The following is a 20547-nucleotide window of genomic DNA, read 5'->3' as shown; positions in this document are numbered from 1 at the left end:
CATTTGCCCTTATCCAGAAGGGATACAAATCCTGCACAGCATCCTGGGAATGCTGCTGGTTGGACAGCTGTTTTGTTTTCCCAGCAATAGGACAAGCAGGGCAACTTCTCTGCCATCTTCCACACTACAACCCTGAACTCAGCAAGGCTGTAGTCTGGAAAATAAAGTTCAGTCATTGCAACAGGTACCTACCACTGATAGTCATGCAAGATAAGAAGCAAGCTCCTATTAATAGCTTAGAAATCACATGTGAGGAAAGCAATTTTTAATGAACCTGGGAACAGAGCTAGGCTTCCTAAAAAGTAAGATTATGGCCAAGTCTCTCAGCAGTACGCATTGAAGGACACTGAATAGAAACAACTTTGGAAGAAAGAATGGGCTGCTCCTAACAAAATTACTTCAGAGCACTATGCTGATTAAGCTTGGGGAAGGGATGACAGCATCCATGCAAAGTCAAGTCTGTCAATCGTGGATGTGCAAAATCACTCTCTTCAAAGTGAATAAATTGTTTTACTCCTCACTTTACACAAAATTTCTCAAACTTTTAAGGCCATGTCCTTAAAGGCACAGTTCACATGCTTAGTTTTTCAGTCATGAAAGTGAACACATGAAACACTAATTTTGGAAAAAAATATCCCAAACAAAACTCCCCATAAATTCACATTGATACTACGTGTATGACCACAGAAGTACAATATAACCATTTGATTAAAAAAAAATTATATCAACATCAAGCATACTTTCCCCACAACACGCCACTGAGGGCAACAGTGAAGAATTTTGTTCATACACAGAAGTTCAAGTTCAGAACCACAGACAGACTGCAAAAGTTAAGACTGATGCCATGAATACTTCAAGTGCTGCATGTATCTATACATCACCACACAGCAAAATATAGTCAGCTCTGTTATTAGAGGGGCTGCATACTGAATTTGAGAGCACTGTGTCCCACATACAGAGATCAAGCAGAGGAGATGGTTTTGCAAGGAAGGAAGCAACAAAAATAGTCCCTGCTTCCCTGAAAGCAAGCTCAGACTGCTCAGTAGAAAAGAGGCAACGAGCAGAGGAAGAAGAGATTCTCTCTCCCTCCCTGGGCTCTTCCAAAGCACAGCTAGGTACTCACACGAATACTGCTTCTCACTGGCTAAGAACTTGTGCACAACTATTAAGACATACTCATTTACATATATATGCAATACCTTGTCATTTCTTTTCTCCTCATCATCCAGATCTGCAAACTGATTACACACTCTGCTTCTGGACACAGAACAACTGGACAAATTTAAAACACTCACTTTAATTTCCTAGCCCTGCCTGAAACCTCAGCCACCAGTCATCAGAGTGAACACGAGCCAACTAAGCAGGGCATAACAAGAAGTACTGCCACATCCAATTGACCTTTGTTAACACTTTGCAAACGGTTCTGCGTAAGTCTAAGAGTTTGGGTTGCAGTTTTTTTATTACATTCAGAGGGAATACTTCAGTTTAGTAATACCAAAGACATTTTTCCTCTTCACTTTCCTTAACAGGTGACTACATCCAGAGAATTGTGACAATTCCCACTCTGAGAAGACTTCAGCTACACGCACTGAAAGAAGTTATGTATTTCTTACCAAAGGTGACAAACTTGATGTCGCTAGAAATCAATTGCATAGATGTCCTAAAATACCCCTCTTCTGAGCTCTGAAAAGCCATTCTTTACATTATTTTGGATAAAGAAATGTTTAGGAAAGATCTCAGCTACATTTTTGAGAACACAGTATTTTTACATCTTTTTTACCAGCACACACTTGGTCTCATCTTGACTGTATTTCTCACATACACAGTTAATGCTGTGAATCAGCAATTATTTTTCTAGTGTCTCTAAGTGTCAAAATTAATTTCACTATCTCTGGTAATAAAATGGTTTCAAATGACATCTTTAATCAGTAAGTAAGAATGCACTCCTCCAATAGAGACAAGCTGTCACAAAAGGTCACCAAAATGTGACAGGATGGAAATTACATTTGTAACTTCAACTGAAATGTTAATTTCTCTTTAAGTGTTTTCTGAACTATGTTCATATTTTAGAGTAAGGAGATGTAGGTCTGCAATGAAATTTCATTTTAAAACCACAGCAGCTGTAAAAATTTGCTCTATACTCTCAAAAGGAAGCAGATATTTATATGCAAACATGAATTTTTTGCAGTTTAAACCTTCAACCACAAGGTCAGTTATCTGGTCTCTATCAACACATTATCAGGAAAAACTAGTGCAAGTAGAAACCACTTTGCAACCACAAGAATGTGTTCCAAAAAATCTCTTTCTAGAATTATCCACATTTGCATCATCTTTCCCTTATATCTCAGAGCTACATCCCAGACCACTTAGAATTACATTTAAAAGTCTAATTCAAATCACGGTTCCTTTAACAGCCAAGCTCCACTACAGGTTTTCTCCTTATTGGCTGGTCTTTTTTATATTAAACTTAAGAATAAATCTACAGATACATGAAAACAAATGCAATTGTCATTTATGTTACAATTATGTACTGAAATTTAGTTATTCCAGTACAGTCTTGGTCTTGAAATATTCTGTTTTGTAAAGCCACCAGCACCTTTTGTACAAACAAGATACGGTCTCTATGTGGTTTGTAGAAATATGGTCTCATGGTTGCAAACACATTTGGAATGCACCTCAGCTGGACCACCCTTTGCCCTTTACTATCATTCATCACAGCTCTGCAAAACAGTCCATTGCCTCAAAACCTCACCCAAAGTTTCTGGAATGTTTCTCCTTTCTCTTGTCACATCTGAGAGCCTGATGATTGTTCCTTCTTTCCGTTCAGTTTTGAAACGTAATCGTCCAGACTCTTCGTCATCATCCTCCTCTTCATCAGATTCTTCTTTTGTTTCTTCTTGAAGTTCCAGAGATCCAATAGCTGCCTAAATCACAAAAAACAGAGGACATGCAGCCTCAAAAGAACAAGTCTCTGGCAATCAGTGTCAAAAAGCAAAGCTTTCTTTAAAAGCCCCTTTCTACAAATTTTGCTGGCATTATACATTGTGCTCATATATAATTCAGTGAGCATTTAAGAGCTTGGTGAATTTTTTAGAAATATAAACACTTGTACTATATAATAAACTATGAAGTAAAATCTATTTAGAAAAGAAATTTGCTGTAATATTTAAGGGAATATTGAAACTCCAGTTGGAAGCTCCATCTGATTAGTAGCTACTTCTGCACACAGATTGACATTTTACCACTGAATTGACTAAGATGCAAACCTTGGTTACTACCAGATTCAAGGATTCAAGTAACAAAAGCAGTAAAATCTTAATTTTTTTTCATCTTTTAACAACTGTCAGTCCTATGCTGTTAAAGAAAACCCAGCCAAACAACAACAACAAAACTAAGAAAACCTTGCATTTCAATCTCATTCCCCTAGGTATGTATGCCTTCACTCTGTCTGTTCCTCAAATACTTTTCAGTTTTAATTCAGTATTGATGGGGAGAATGAGAACAGGATTGGATAAAATTTGGAAATACTAAATTTGTATTCTGGAATGCTACTTGGAATGCTTCTGGAATTTACTTTCCAGTTCTCTCTAAAACAGAGAACATTTATTTAAATAAAACAATGTTCCAAATGACAATGGATTCCTCTCCTTCAAATTAATATAAACTAAAAAAAAAAAATTCATTTTCCCGTGCAGGCCTGATGAAAATAATGTTCAGAGTGTTACACAAGCTATATTTGATTTCTACAGTTGAAAATGAGAAGTGTTCTAATACTGTATGATTCTCCATAAAAATTTTTGGTTACTGTGTATTTGATTAATTCTTGTAAAAGCCTATTCGTTCATTTCTTAGGGCCTGCACATGCATTTTAATTCTATGCAAAGCCACTAAATACATCATAAATTTTATGCTGCTTGAGGACAGTTAAAAAATGAGCCAAATCTAACATGCAAAAATGGTTTAATCTTCTAATTAACCAGATCAGTGCAGAAATTTATATGAGAAAGGCACAGCAAGTGTGACAGTCATGTGGACAGATATTAAATCACAAATGAAGAAAGAATTAATGGCATAATTGTGCAAGAGATTGCAAATTTCCCTATCCAGCAGCCTAACTTCATCCATAACCAAAAAGAAATGTGGGAAGCAGTATCAGAGACAGGGTGACCTGGCAAGACAGTTTCTGCTTTGGAAGACAGCAAACCTTTAGGAACTCAAGCTCAAAGCTACTCTGGATTTGGTCTGGTGAATGAATGATCTGTATACTTAGTTACGGGGCATTAATGTGCTCAAGTTGTGTTTTATTCATTCCAGACAAACTTTTAAGCATTACATTTCCTCACGTCACAAAACTGCTTTAAGATATAGCTAAGAGAACAGTCAAATTTTACAAAAGGCTTTAAGGCTTTCACGTTATAAATATATTTATTTTGGTGTAACATTATCATATTAAAAAAAAAAGCAGGTAAAAACAACAGACAAAGCAGGAAAAAAAACCCTTCAAGACTGAAATAAATCCAAACTTCAAAAGCAAACCCAAACTGAGCACAACTGGTCTAATTAACATATCCACATATAATCAAAATACCTTTGAGGACAAGCAGTTGATACTCATGAAACATAGGAGGGATGTTAGCAAGGAAAGAGATGCTAACATGGTTTAATAAAAACAAACAACACCAAGAGAAAGACAGGGTTGGAATTTCAAAAGAGGGATTCCCAAAAGAGAAAGGAGTAGCAATATCTCTATCAAATCTTTATAAATATCACAAACCCCATAATTTTACTGTCTCACTGCTTCTTCTAAGAAACTTTCCCTTCAGGACCAGGATTCGGAAGTCAGAAGTGGAGCAGCTGTTTTGCAAGACATACTCACACTACACTGAGCCTCCTGCTTTACGCTAAAGCATAAATCCCAGACACATCTACTCTCTATGTCCACCTCCCTTAAAAGCTACATTGGAATTCTGGTTTTTATTAATCAAAGACTGGTCTCAGTCATGTAATCCCATCTGTGAGTGCTAAACTTAATGTGCAAGGCTCTATGTGTAGCTCAAACTTCAGAATCAGGACTAGAAAGGTTAATGAAGTCTACACTGTCCTGGAAACTTCCGCTGTGTTTTAACAAAATGCTATTAAAAAAAACCAACAAACCAACCTGTAGAAACTCTGTTGCATTTTGATAATTATTCATTCTGGGAAAAAAAAAAATCTATTCTAAAAAGAAAACATCCAAAGTTCTGACAGACTATCAGACAACTGCTTAGCTACAGAAAAATAAAACCAAAAAATCTCAAACTTTTCTAGACTAGCACTATTTTACTCTTACTGACTTACACCAGTTCTGTAGCCTTGGTCTGACTCACTTTATTCATCAGCATAATGCTCATGCCACCCACTAACTAGTAACAGCCGTACAAGCATTAAGTATCAAAGACAAAAAAACCAAAAAAATCAAAGGAGCCAATGAAAAAGCCGGCACCAAGGCAACTCAGTGCTGGAGAACGGTAACTGACCCACACCCAAGTCTGATTACACCTATTATTGAGGGATTTTGCAACGGAGATACAAACACGTCTGACAGCCACCCATATGCTCTCTCCATACAGCTCCAGGAAAGCTTGGCTGAGCAGGGTAGCAGCACACACCCTTCCCCTGCAGTTTGTTCTGCGGTTGTACAAAGCAAAACTTCTACATGATCTTTTCCCGCTTCCAGCCAAACAGAAGGAGCTGTTTTGCCAAGATGCATGAATGAATTCTGTGTTTCAAAAAGACACAACTGAAGACAGAGAATTAAGACACATTATTAGTTACAGGATTCTTTAATACTTGCTAATCATGAATATCTTTGCATATATATAAACAGTCCTTGAATGGCCACTTGAGGTCATTGGACTGGACTCACCAGCCAAGGCTTCTCAGCAGCTCTCCTCAAAGGAAGCTTTACATCTCCCACTATGACACCTTGCACAAAGCTACCAAAGAGCTTTGCTGGCCCTTACACAGAAACAGAATGACCTTTCTTCTGCCATGAGGTCAGGAGTTCCTGCCATTCTTAGAAATAACTATTCCATAAATCCCAGCCACTGAGCAGAACTCCTCACACTGAGTTATGATCTGCTACGGAGAAGGAGTGAGTGCTCCTGCCCTGAAGAGCTTACAGGCAGATGCAGGAATGGTAACTGACACAGCCCAAGGGAAGCGCAGAAACACTGACAGCATGATCCCCCCAAACATGGGATCCTCCCAGCAGTGTTCAGGAGAGCTTTGTGCCAGAGATTCATAAGATGTGCAAAACCAACTAAATTAAAGGTGAAACAAAAAGCTTCTACTAAATAGCCATAAAAAAGGAAGTGGAAGCATCTACTAGAGGTTAACACTGAAGCAGCATCAATTCTTCAATCCTAGGGGATCAAGAAATAAGGCAGGTAAGAAGATATTACACCTATTCTAAGGGCACCTCAATTTCACAGACGAAAAATGGGAGTAAAAAAATTAATCTAAGTGCCTTAAAATATGTTTCAAAATTGGATGGTTTGATTTGCACTCTTCTCACCATTTTCCTCCAAGCTGGCAAGTAGTGTTTTCAAACTTGAAAAACAGAACTAAAATGCAGAAGTTTTGGCTAAACACAGATGGAACAATTCAGATAGACACACTGGCCTTTTTCTTCCAAGCCTGTATTCTATCAAAAGAAAAGCAGTATGCAGCACTACTTCATTAAACGCTTTCTTGATTAAAGTACTCTTCATTTCTTATCAGCATAACCCAAGACACTTTAAATTATGCAATGATAAATCCCCTATCATAGACTTTACAGATTACTTCCAATATAAAACAAAGACATTATAAATTCTAATTTCATGAGGCTTAATTTTTATGAACATTTCACAGAAGTAATTAGTGGTATTTTTCCTCTAAAAATATTTAGGACATGATACCTCATGTGGCTGTTCTACACACCTATTTGCTGCTGAAACTTCTGGGTGTTGGGTTTTGCTTTATACCTTAGGAAGACAAAAATATTTTCTGAAGCATTACTACATTTTTCAGGCAAGCCACACAGAGTATTTTTCATTTAAAATCCAAGTTCTGAAATTTCAAGGACTGTTTCAAAACCAAACTTTACCTGCCTATTCCTCACTTCTCCCACCTGAGTGTCACTTGTAACAAGTGTCTCACTTCTCTTATTCACTTGTTTCCCCCCCATCATGGTCCAATTCTCCGGCCAGTAAGCTTTTCTCTTGGTTTACAAGATTTCTTCGTGCAATACAGTAAGATACTTCAGTTGGTTTTAATGTGGAAACTGCTTAAAATAAACCATTCGACACCCTTCTCTGTTGTTCAGATGCCAAATTTCAATCAAGAGATAATAATGCTCTTTCTTTGTACTGCATCCATTGCAGTTCCAGTCTTGTGTTGCAGGAGAACAGCAGTCCTTACCCTTGTTTACAAGCAGTGGATGTTATGAGATTTAAGGAAAAGTGCTGTTATATAACACTCGAATAAAGAACAAAACTCTTCAGAGCTGGAGGCAGGCATCTAACCATGCAATGAACAGAAGTGAATACTCTACAAAGGTTCTCTCTCATGGTGGTATTCTCCTTTGGAGAGTGCAACTGTGAGCCTACTGCCAAATGGAAATAAGACCCATACAAAATAATACAGGAATAAAAAGATGGTACTGTTTTGGAAAGGTGAATTTTATGGCACTCTGCAAGCCATCAGAATAAAGCCAAAACATGAGTAACCGAAGATATGGCCAAAATATTCACCCTAAATGATGAGCAAATTCTATAAAAGCTCCATTAACAAAATCAGTTAAGAACTTGCTTTGATGGTACCTTTTGAATGAAAGGAATTTAATTCTGAGTTCGACAAATTTGGACAAGGTGATTATTACAGAATTCTCACTCCGGAGTTCGTACTCTCAAAATGAAGCTGTGCTTTTCTACAGCAGTGTTTGGCAGTGAATCCCAGCTATGTATTTAATTTTACATGATGTGCCTTGTGTCCATCCTCTCAGACTGTGGCTGCAGACAGCACAAATGCATCAGTCCACCTCCAAAACACCATAGCAGAAGTGTGTATCATCAATCCAGCGAATGAATAAAGAGTGTTCAAGGATTACACGTTCTTTTGGAGGGTAGATTTAACACTTGGGAAGTAGGAAATTAACCACATTAAGGTATATTTGGTGCAAGATGCTGCTCTTGCAACAGTGAAGGCTGAACGATGCAGGTGGCCCCTTTCAATGCAGATCTCCACCTACCAAAAATGTTGTTTTACCAAGACAGGTTTGATACAACTGGAGCATCACAGCACACCCAGTTGTCAGAACTTCCTAGAGTAATGCTGCTGTGTCTTTGAGGAATTGATTTCCTGATGAGTTAAAGCTCCAAAGAGGAAATACACTCTGACTACACTTCTCAGCAGGTAATCCATTCAATCCTATTTAATTAAGAATTGGAATAAAAGTAATATTAAAGGAGATTCCTGGTGGGGAAAAGAAAAATCTTACATCAAAAACTTGCTGCAAATTAAAAATAGTTATGATACTCTTGCCTAATAACAAAAGGAGAAACCTTGCAACAGAGTTAAAGTGGTAAGTTAAAAAAGCAATTCTTTTCATTAAAGCTTTCAAGTGCACAAAATATGGCATTGCACACACATGATACAAGATGTCTTCATTTTTGTAAGGTTAATTAGTATATCTAGCCAGTACATCCAATAAGAAATCAGTTATCCCAGTAACCCACCCCTGGGTAAGCCCCCTGGAAGTGGTCCAGGGCCTTCTTTGCCCTATTTTCTTGTTATGTCTCTTAAATTTTGGTAGAAAATAAGATGTCCTTGTCAGGAATTCTCTTCTTAAAAATAAGACTAAACAGAATTTCAAGAATGTATAGTAAGGGTCTGTTAAACTGTGAGGGAGGGCAGGAAAAATACTAGAAGCTACAAAAATATACATTAAAAATCTACAAGGCTATAAATACATGAAAAATATATAAAAAGCTAAAAAACCTTTAGGCATCACTACCAGGCTATAATCAGTTAATGTTACTTGGCAGACTTTGGCATAAGCTTTCTTATTGCAACTGAAAGAACTCATCCATTTTTCTAATCAAAGAAGATAAACCTTACAGGAATTTCAGTCTTACCACAACTTTCGAAACAACAATCTGACCTTCGCCTGTCTAAAATACCAAACCTTCCCATGCTTACACTCCTCCTCAAAGGGAGATACCCAAGAACTGTATTTACATCCCAACAGCCCCAATGATACATCTGGAAAGGGAAGCACCACAGCTCTTGGAGATTTAACAGACTGTGCAGTATTACTGTCATCTCCTACCTAAACAGGTCCCTGAAGTTTCTAATGTTGAAGCCAAGACTAAGTATGCTCATTTTGGGCTTTTCCTTATGACTTTAATCCCAAGGGAGAGAGGGGATCTGATGTATCTGACAATACAGATGCTATCACAATTCATCTTATAGAAAGAGTACTACCACCAGTAACTCAACACTGGCGAAGTTGCACCAATTCTTACCCAGCAGTATGTACAACTCTACAAAAATCAAACTGTAACAGAGCTAGTTACTTTAAGTTTCCATTAGTCACAGCATACCTCTTCTGATTCATTAGCCATTGTTTGGGATTCTTCCAGCTCCTCATCAGCTGCATACTCTCCTTGTTCTTCCATTGCTTGCTCATTATATGATTGCATGTAATCTTCATCCTAAAGCAGTAACACAGGAAGGTAAAAAGACAGAGGCCAGCAAAATAGGTGAGGTCTGACTGCATTGCTACAGCTTCCAGAGTGGAAGAGAAGTATTGCATCTCTCAGAACTATCAACAGTAAGTTATGCGGCACATACACAGCATAATTAACAGGGCTTTTAACTAGGCAATAATTTCAACATTACCAAAACAGTTTCCATTCATATCCCAGCAATGTCATCATAAAGATTCCATTTAATTCTGTTTGCCCCAACTACTTCTATACATCTACATCCACTGATTACAAATTCATAAAGCAAACACTGCAGGACTTTCTTACAGGAAAAAACCATCTATAGCACATATACATTAACATCAGGTTTTACCCCATCGAAATATAAACATTCTTTAAGCATTCTGCAAGTGCTTACATATGAGTGGTTCAACTCTGAAAAATTATGAACATAAAACAAAAGCAAAATCTTTCTTACATTTGCTTGTATTTTAAAACACCTCACTGACACATACAGTTTTCATTAAGATTAAATAATTTCATTAGCACTTAAAGCCAGTGCATGTTCTCTAACATGCTGCTTAAATTATATTGAATTATGCAGGTGACATTTTCTGAACTAACCTCCAATCTCTTTATTCAGGTTTAGACAGCTCTCAGTTACAAAAAGGATGAACAAGCAGGACATCAATCACTTTGGGATATTAGCACCTTAAAGATGTCTTTAGCAGGTCAATAATCTTTTCACCTTCGAAGGACTTTATCAGATCTTGTCTAAAGCCTGGATAAAAGCTTTTGCATTAAGTACTTCTAACAATTGGCAGTGTATCTCCACCACACAAAGCTGTTTTCTTCCTTAAGGATACAATCCTCAAGGTCATGATTCTCAACTGCTTTCCAGCACAACAAAGGAGCATTACCTACGCCAAACAAGCTGTCAACACAAACTTTGTCACAGCCTAGATAAAGAAACTGGCACACAGTGATAATAGGTCTAATTTTCCCTCCTCCCTAGGGAGGTAAACAGATTTTAAATCAGTCTAAAACCCTATGCACGTGAAGCAATGTTATCTTTGAAGATACAATAGAAAGAAACTCACTGGAAATTCATCTAGGGGTTCATTGATTTCAAGGTCTAGCACTTCATCTTCTTCTCCAGGCTCTTCCCCATATTCTATTTGGTCTTCTGTCAGTTCAGGATCATTGCCTTCATAATGTCCTTCCTCTGCATACTCTGAGGCATATTCTTCAGGTGCTTCAGATTTGTCATAACCAATTTCATCTTCCCCTTGGTCATACTCAGACTCATGTTCCAGTGAGGGATCGTTGATGGACTCTGAGAGTTCGTATGATGTCAGGATGCCAGATGTGGCATTGAGGCTCACTGTGACGCCTGGAGAGCTGTGGGATAGGGGGAGAATTCAGAGGCTGAAGTCTAACTGTCAACTACTCAGATTCAGCAAAACAAAGCCAACAAACATAAAATCAAAGTTGGTGGATAGAATTATACCCCATAAACTATTTGACTCCATGCCATGTTCTCATAATGCATACTAAAATGCAGCTTATCACCAGCTGCAGGCTATTTGACCAGGGGAATCAAACCAACCAGATGGTTTAGCAGGTCAAACTGGCAAAAGTCCCGCTTGGTAACCAAAGCAGACCAGATTCAATTTTAATTCCAAGACTAACAAAAAAACCACACAAAATTACTATAACTGCATCTGTTTTTCCAATCTTCCAGAATACACTAGTACTTTTCACTAAATGTATTAATGTTCTTCATTCTTGATTATCTTGAATTCCAACTTACATTTTTATGATAGATTTAATGTTCTACTTAAAATCATATAAAATAGTCAAGAACTGTAATTTAAATGATTAAGACATTCTTAACTAGCACTAGCATAGACACTGAGAAAAACCAATCAATAGAAAAACTGGCAAGTTTATAATCTGCAGGCAGGCAAAGCAAAGCTCAGAGTTTACTGTTGACAAAAGCTAGTGCCATTAACACAAAAAAAAGCAACTAACCAACAGCAGACTAGTTCTTGATTTGAGGGCTCCAGGTATAAGGAACAAAAAGTATTTATTTTTTGTTAAATAACATTCCTATTATTCACTATTTTCCTAAGTTTGGGGGAACAAGATCCAGGCAGCTCTGAGCTATTTGCATCTCTAAGACAGAGAAGATTTAACAGGAAAGTGAAGACATTATGCAGGATTATCATTATCCTCCCAACTACAGAAGCATGAGGTTGAATGGAAACATAAGGGGAAGGGAAAGGCTCTCTCTGGCAATAAAACTGCTAAAAATGCAAATCTTGGCTACAGAAACCTGCTTCCACTGGGCAATATTATCACATTTGAGATACTTCATCATCACTGTGTTTTGTTACCCAGGGGCCTCAAGGAAGATATACAGCAAAAAACCACAAAGAACTATAACTGGGATTCTCCCTTTGAAGGCAACAGTCCAACCCTCACTCCTGCAGGGAGGAAAACAGCAGCCAGTGAAGAGATTGATGGTGGAGTGTTTTATCACACCCTCATCAATCCAACACAGGGGCAGGACTCCTTATCCACACTACAGCTAAAGACAGGGGATGTCAGGGATGGAGATACACCTATGTATGTTACACATACACATTCAAAGCCTTTCAGATGACATGCCCTGACAAGTAAAGGAAAACCTAGAAAAACACACAGGCCAGAAGAAGCAGCAATGGCACTGCATCACTCTGGCATCACAAGCATCCTCCCTCCTACTTCAGTCCAGCTTGACCAGTAAAAACAAGAAGACACTCATTTTGACTTGTAACGCCCATAATTCAGCTGTGGAGCTGTATCACCACAGGGTATTCACAGGGCAGGATCCTCAGTAAACTCCCACGGCAGTACCTGCTCCAGCCCATTAAGTCTGTTCAAAATTTTCTGCTATGTAATTGTACACAAATACTTAAGTCACAAATTTTCCTCCTTGGCATCTTAGGAGGTAAGAGAAATTTCTAAAAGAAAGATGGCAGAAAAGGACTATATAGGAGAAGGAAGCTTACCACAGTAAGCAATACTGAGGCAGTAAAGAAAGCTCTGTAAGTGCTTATAATTAATTCTATATGCACCGTAGATGACAATTTCTTCTCATAGGCTTTTTATAGATTTGAATAAATTTATTAGATCAAAATAAAAAATAATTTTACTGAAATGTTAATGCTACTGAATACATTATATATATATATCACTAAATAACTGGCTAGCTAAAAAGCAAAACCGTTCTAAGTACATATCAGTAACTTTAGTTTAGTAGTTATTAGTTATCAGTAATAGTAGTCATTCATAGCTTTGAGTTATCCAAAACAAGATTCAAGAGAGAAATACCGAAATTCTTGTTCTTCTTCATTGTCACTTTGCAGAAGATCATCATTCAGCTCTTCATCTGACAAGTCTGACTGATTCTAGGTTTCAGAAAAAGTCAATCATGAACACAAAAGATACAAACTTTTAACTAAGTACTGAACAGTAAATATTTTTTATGAAGAATACATTCCAAACTAAGACCATATCATCAAAGAAATTACCTAATTCAATAAGAAAAAACACACACCACAAGATCACAAATCTTAAAATACATCTTTGACAATCCTATAGATATTTACAGAACTCAGACTTGCCTATCAACATTTTTTTTCACTGATCCTTCTCAAATACAGCCAAAGATGACAATTTAAGACAGACCAGGAAGGAAGAAAGGCTAGCGTTTGTACACAGCCTTGTGACCTTGATGCATTAGGCAAGTCAAGAAAATGCATGAACTGCAACTTTTAGAGAGCTGAGATAGGAGACTGGAGGAAAGGATACAATAAAGAAAACTGAAAAATCATTATTCGTTTATAAGCGAAGAAAAAACCAGAAGAAAATACTGTGTCTCCTCCTAATCTGTCAAATTAAACAACGTTCATGTGGTTTGGTTTGGGTTTTTTTTAATAATTACCCCCTTGGAAGAGGTAACTGCATTTTTGCTAAGCAACATTTCCAACCCTTAAAGTAATAGGGCCAGAAAGGTCACACAAAGGCAGATTTACCTAAAAGTACTGGGATGAGATTAAATAGATGGAAGTTTAGCCTAAATAGCTCAGGGAAAAACTTTCTGAGAAATCTATTATTACCCCACCATATGAGTCCATACCCACAGATGCTGCCCTGTGACATGACAAACTAAAAAGAAGAATAGAAAAAGCACAAAAAACCATAATACGCTGGAGAATCGAGTACTGGTCAGTATTCACATATATAATTTTTAAGGTAAGTAAGTGGCTTTATCAACTCCATTCATAGTATAAAGATGCATACAATGCTAATTAATTGCTTATGGTTCTGGTAACTGTGTAACAAACATCTACAACCATTATCCTCCTGGAGTTTTGTTCTCTTTAAACCAGCACATTAGAATAAGGAACTTCCTATCTTTAATAGAAATGCTTATAGAATAATTTCAAGAAGCTAACTTTCAACATTTGGAGGATGGTTATAAAAAACTACAACAAATAAACTCTTAATAAAGCTGGGTTTTTTAACTACCTATTAGTCTCCAATGAAAACCTTTAAAATTACTTTAAAAATGAGTTCATTTAGCAGATAAAATACAGAAAGAGGTGACCAGTCGATTTGATTTTTTAAACAGAAGTCCTGTCTTCTCCTACAGATATCTGGCAAATCCAAAGATACATTTAGTTCTTTTCACAGAGTTCAATTCTGGAAATAGGTACCAGAAGGAAGAGCAGACATGAGGAGAACTTGTTTATGTTCCCCAGTTTTAGCTGCTCCCATATTTTTCCCCTCACTTTAAAAGGGGAAATCCTCTGCCTACTCATCAGACAGCAACGTAGCAGATCATGCACACCAAGTGCGAACTTTCACAGACAACACTGACTGCTTTTTTATTTATTCTCTGGTAAATACTGCTGGTATTCTGACAAGTGATTTTTAATAGGCAGGAAACTGGCATTTGGATTAAATTCTTCATCATGCTAATTAGCATTCAGCAGACGTAGCTGGGTTGAAAAAAAATTTTCCTGTAAGTTTTATTTTTAAAAGCCACACTTAAAGGTATTTCACAGAAGGAAACAGAGCCCTGAGTGCAGAATGCTCTGGCAGTAAGGAAGATCTCAGGTACCTGTGGCTGTCAGGCTTTGGGGAGGTGACTGTAAAACACACGAGACCAAACCTGAACTGGTTAAGTTGAATAACATTCACATTTTAATGTCTGCAACAATTCACTTTACTACACATCTCTTACCTTTTTTCCAGTTAGTAAATCCTCTCCAAGCAAGTCATCATCAAGCTCACTGGAAAACAGTAACAAATTTAAGAAGTTGAACCTTACAAAACAAAACCAAACACCTTACAGGGCATGCGCCTTAAAAAACTGCCTCGAGAAGAATTGCTGCCAAGACAGCACAAAGCCTCTTTTAGCAAAGCATTCAGGGAATAAAAATTTGTATTTTTACTGAAACAACAGACCATACATATTAAATAAGTCTGCTATTGCACAGTCATTTTATTTCCATATGCTCCCCTTTCCATATCCCCTCAACTAAACACAGCAGAGAAACCTAGCCAAAGCACAGGCACAGCCAGCCAAAACACAGCCATTCTAGATCCTTCACACCAAGGCCATTTGGACACACTGTCCAAATTCATTCTGTCCAAATTGCTGATTTCCAGCTCCCCAGGGAGGAAGCAAGTGAGACAAGAATGTCCTGTGGGCAAAACTCAGTCTACAGGTCCCCCTGTGGCCCGAGCCGCAGCTCAACAAAGAGCTGGGAAGCCAGCTGGCTTGGGAGCCTGGATCTTTCCTAAAGGCCAGGCTTAGGCCTTGATCTTTCATAAACACTTTATTCCCTCCTCCTCAAGTTGAGGGTAAGGTCAAACAGATATTTGTAGGGCGACAAAATCAAATGCATGTTTCCCCAGTTCTGTAATTGTGCCCAAGAATTCAGGAAGCACAGAAATACCTGTCTTACAAAACTTCTGCCATCACAGGACACCTGCCCCATAAATAAGATTCAATTCAAGGAGCTACGGTCCAGGTGTGTTAAACTTTAGAACAGCTGCTTAATTTCACTCTTTCTTCAGTGAAAGAGTTATCTAGCAACAGGGATAAACAGATTCCCCTTCTATAATAAACCCTTGTTACTGACAAAAGCATGTATTACAATATGCATATCAATACTAAAATGAGATGCCAGTGATTTGAAATATGAGTTGTACCTTAAGAGGAGACTATTTCTACCTGCACACCTTAAAAAAAAATCAAAGACAAACAAAAACCACCATGCCTTAGGGTAGTACATAAAAATCAAATCATCCCAAGTGAGAATGGCCTATATGAAAAGTAATTTCTATGAGTTCCTTAGGACTACATGGCAAATACTTGAAAATGGGGAGCCAAAACATAAATCAGTTGGTTTTGCAGATGGATACATCTCTTTCAGTGCTGATTACTGTACAGATGGGAGGGAAGGAGGCATAGGGGTGGTGTAAAAATCTTATGGGCTAGGAAAGAACAAATGATACACTGAAGAAGCCCTAAATAGGACATTATCATCAGTACACAGAATTTATCCACGGTTATTGATCACAAATAGTTCCAGGAATGGCTGAACATTAACTAATAGCAATTGTTTTGTGCTCAATGTAATATTAAACAAAAATCAGGAGGTAAGACATATCATACATTCCAAAGAGCAAACTGACTAGAACTTAAGCCTCTTCATTCTGAGACAGGAAACTCTATGTAACAGAAATGGTTGCAGAAAAATTTCCTACTTCAATTTTGTCTCTTAAAAAAAAAAAAAAAAATCACTAATCTCTTCAACTGCCAGTAATCTGACAAAAAGGTTTGAAAATATTTCCCAGCACATGGTTTGCCACTGACGGCTTTTAATAAAACTGCACTAGAGAAATTCCAAAAGATGGCAAGAGCATATGTTATAGCAGCATTTAAAGACAAAAACCAAGTTCAGGTAGCAAGAAATTCAGATTAAGGAAAGGAATGGAAAAGAAAGATATAAATTAATTATCTAAACATAGCTAGGGCTATTTAGCATATTACTAAAAAAGCATCCTTGATGTGGTTACTCAGAAAAAGATTAACATTTGATCACTAGAAGTAACTGCAAACATATTATAGATTTTTAGAAACTCTGGCCTATTGCTTGACAGTCAAAAAAATTAACACTAGGATATAAATGAAGTTTGTATCAGGAGAGGATACCCATCAAAACACATTAAAATATTCAATGTCATTCAGTATTTTCATCGATAAATTAGAAGAAAAATGACCATTTTTGACTTTTTGAATAAGCAAAGTAACAGTGAAAAGACTGCACCATATAGTGGAACTATCTCAAGCTCCTTTCAAGTACACAAGTTATCTGTTAGAAAAAGTTACCTATTAGAAAAAAGGGGGACCACAAGGACTAAATCTGAGCATTAAAAAGAAAGCAAACAAAAGAACCACAAAGAAAACAAAGCAAACAAAAAACCCCAGATACTAGGCTAGCTGAGAAGAACAGACAAAAATGAATGGTTGTAATCTGCTATCACACAAATCCACATAAAATAAACGTGAATAAAAGTACACGTCTATGATAAAGGCAACTCACCCTCACTATCAAGAAACAAAAGTCTTTCCAAACCCACAAGAAATTTTGGGTTAAGATAATTTTGGGTTTGCTGCTCTCAAAAGAAAGAGACTGATTTTCTTCCCCCTCCTCAACCCGCAACACCCAACATTTTCCTCACTGAATAAATTTAGCTTTCCCAAATAAGGAAAAAAATAACAAAAAAAGCAGACAGTAAAAAGTGGAAAGTTTTCTGCCAGCATAGAGAAATTAGTAATCTCAAAGAAGGGTCTGAACCAAGTGAATTTCAGTAGAAGTCAACTACTAAATCAGCCCTGTCATCTTGAAGAAGAGCACCAGAAATGCAGGTTTATCCCAAACCCAAGCTTTGGGGTACTTAATGTAGATAAATGTATAAATTAACATGATAAAGACATCAGACTTAGGCCTCCAGTTTCATGAGCATGCCTCATTAAACATGAGCAGTAGCAAGGACACAAATGTTTCAGGAAAAGAAACTGTAAAAAATGGGAAAAACTCTCCAAGAACAATATTACATTTTGTACTCCCAAATAACTGGGGCCTTCCAAATCTCAGTTAACACCCCCCAGGGCTTGAGAAAGGACAGAGATTGGAAAATTTAAAATTATTTAAGTGACTGGGGGATGGGACTCAGTCAAGCCTTACTGTGTAACAACACAGCAAGAGCTGATGGTTGATGAAGATCTGTGACTAACAGAACTCCTTCATCTCCCCCCCTCAAATGTTGCTTCAGTTGAAAACAAAGCATGAAGGATTAAAACACAGACTACTGTGTTCATCCAGCCCTTCTTCCATCTTCAAGAAACCATGTCCTTTACTGAATTAGGCCAGTAGGTAAAACCCCCAAGCAATTACAATAGGCAACGTATCCATGTACAGCATTTGTAATTGCCAAGACACTCATAAAACTCAACACTTCCAAAGACTTTTTTAATTAAAAAAATATTCCAACACATGCAAATAATATTTTATTAGATACACTTGTAAAATAAAATTTCTGAAATGACAGCAAGATGAAAGTCTGGAATCTTCCGCTTTGCACCTAAAACCACTTCCCTCACATTTTCACTATCGAATTTTTTATCATCTCTCTTAAATAAATGCAGCTAACAATAAACACAAATTAATTTTTTTCTCTAAAACTAAGTCCTTGTATACTTCAAAGTCTCAGCTTGGTGAAAATACTCTAGAACTGCTCTCAAGCCCTATTAAAACCAGCTTTGCACAGGGAGTTTACTACTGGGTAAAAGCTTCCAATTTCCGATGCAACAGCTGCTTGACTCTTCCAAATTTTCTCAAGTGATGAGTAGGGCAGCTAAAACCAAATGTGACCAGTCAGCAGCTAAGAGCCCACCCATTCACACCACAAAGTCAGCAAAGGCCAGAAGTTCAGAAAATATTCTAATACAAAACATTCTGCCTCTAAGACTGATTTTAAGGTTTCTGAATAACCCATCCTGGGGATGGAAGGCAGCACAGGAGTGACCCACCCCGAGCAAGTTCTTTTAATTACCCTCTCAAACCAGAGCAGTTCCTCAATGCAGTTCAGCATCCAACCCTCTAAGAGCTGTACTGGCCTGACAGAGAGCAGACACTGCTCACCAGCAAACAGCAGAACACCCTGTATATACTGGAGCTACTGTCCAAATTCCTCAGTCATATGCTCACCTCCTGCAGCAATGAAAACTACCCACTTAACCTAGCAGAAAAGCACAGAGGAGGAACTGAATGCCTCTGGAATGACAATAAATGCAGAGCAGTTGATTTACTCCAAGGGCTCAGCTCAGTGGAAAACTACTTAGTAAAATTTGTTTACTACAGTCACTTGAGTGATTATTAGAGAAGACAGAAATCTATTTGGAGTATTTTTTTCTCCCTTTTAGAGTGAAACCACTGGTAAAGTCTGAACAAGTCTATTACTAAAAAGGAATCATAGAAAAATAACAGAAACAAGTGAAAAGTTTTCTCCCAGAAAGAGTAGACCAGTCTAGCTAGCAGCTTGATTCCTGTCACATAAAAGAACACACATTCTTCCCCAAAATAACCCAAAGCACACACTCTTCTCAATCTTTAAAACAGTGATATTGTTGAAGAAGCCCATGCCTAAGCTCTCCACCTCTTCCCCGATTTAAAACTGAAGTAGAACTTTGAGGATAAGAACTTAAACATCAAGTAAAAAAAAAAAAATTAAAAATTAAGTTGGGCAAATTCAAGTACTAGCAAATTCTAACTCTGTAAACCACCAAGGTCTACTAAATATTTAAAAGGAAAACCAGAACATTAATTGCAAAATTACACACCATAAATACGTAGTACTTATCCAATTTTAAATGGCACCTCTTCACAATGCTCTATATTCCTCAAGGCAAGTACATGTTTGGCACGATCTAGCATTGGCTGACACATGCAAAACAACCAACATCTTCATTAGTATCTAAATGTGCACTGTTCTAAATGTTACAGTACAAAATGCCAGAAGGGGAAAACAGAACAATGCAATTCAGCATTGAAATTCATCAGAAAGCGAACATGAAAATATTCTACCTACCTGTCCCAGTCATCATCTCCAGCTCTTCTTCTCCAAGACCTTTCTGCACCAGGCTTATCAAACTGATCAAAGTCATCATCTGTAAAAAAAGGTGACTACATTAAATAATTCTTACTGAAATGAAACGTTGCCAAAGCAACCACACAGATGGGATTTTCTGGGTGCATGTGGGGGTGCGCATGTTGTTCAGAAGATGCAAAAATACCCTTTTTTACTTTCTAATTACCATGAAGAAAACAGACAAATACCAACATAGAATTATAGAATCATTAAGGTTGGAAAAGACCTGTAAGATCACCAAGTTCAACCATCAACCCAGCTCCACCACAATGTGCACCACTAAACCATGTCTGCAAGTGCCATATATAGCCAAGTGGTTTTTGAACCCTTCCAGGGAGGGTGACTCCATTTTCCTGGGGAGCCTGTTTCAATGCTTTACAATTCTTTCAAATAGCCAATCTAAACCTCCCTTGGCACAACTTAAGGCCATTTCCTCTCATTCTGTCCCTTGTCACGTGGGGGAAGGGACAGACTCCCACCTGCATACAGCCTCCTTTCAGGCGGTTGTAGAGAGTGATAAGGTCCCCCTGAGCCTCCTTTT

At 37.6% G+C, this 20547-nt stretch overlaps 1 protein-coding gene across 2 annotated transcripts in view; it reads right to left on the bottom strand.

The window, feature by feature from the left end:
* Window positions 1–20020, bottom strand: part of RBM33 (RNA binding motif protein 33) — a 90738-nt gene extending 70718 nt beyond the window's left edge. For both annotated transcript variants that reach the window (XM_017728906.1, XM_017728907.1), the window contains exons 1-6: window positions 19947–20020; window positions 15028–15076; window positions 13110–13186; window positions 10832–11132; window positions 9627–9737; window positions 2753–2924 (exon numbers count right to left, since the gene is read on the bottom strand). In XM_017728906.1, coding sequence (XP_017584395.1) covers window positions 2753–2924; window positions 9627–9725 — 271 coding nt within the window. In that variant the 5' untranslated portion in view covers window positions 9726–9737; window positions 10832–11132; window positions 13110–13186; window positions 15028–15076; window positions 19947–20020. The remainder of the gene's footprint in view (window positions 1–2752; window positions 2925–9626; window positions 9738–10831; window positions 11133–13109; window positions 13187–15027; window positions 15077–19946) is intronic.
* Window positions 20021–20547: the final 527 nt, after the last annotated feature.

The sequence above is a fragment of the Corvus brachyrhynchos genome, unplaced genomic scaffold, assembly GCF_000691975.1.
Source record: "Corvus brachyrhynchos isolate BGI_N302 unplaced genomic scaffold, ASM69197v1 scaffold52, whole genome shotgun sequence".
NCBI lineage: Eukaryota > Metazoa > Chordata > Aves > Passeriformes > Corvidae > Corvus > Corvus brachyrhynchos.
Note: the sequence above shows the minus strand (reverse complement) of the source record. Positions and strands in the feature narration are given on the sequence as shown.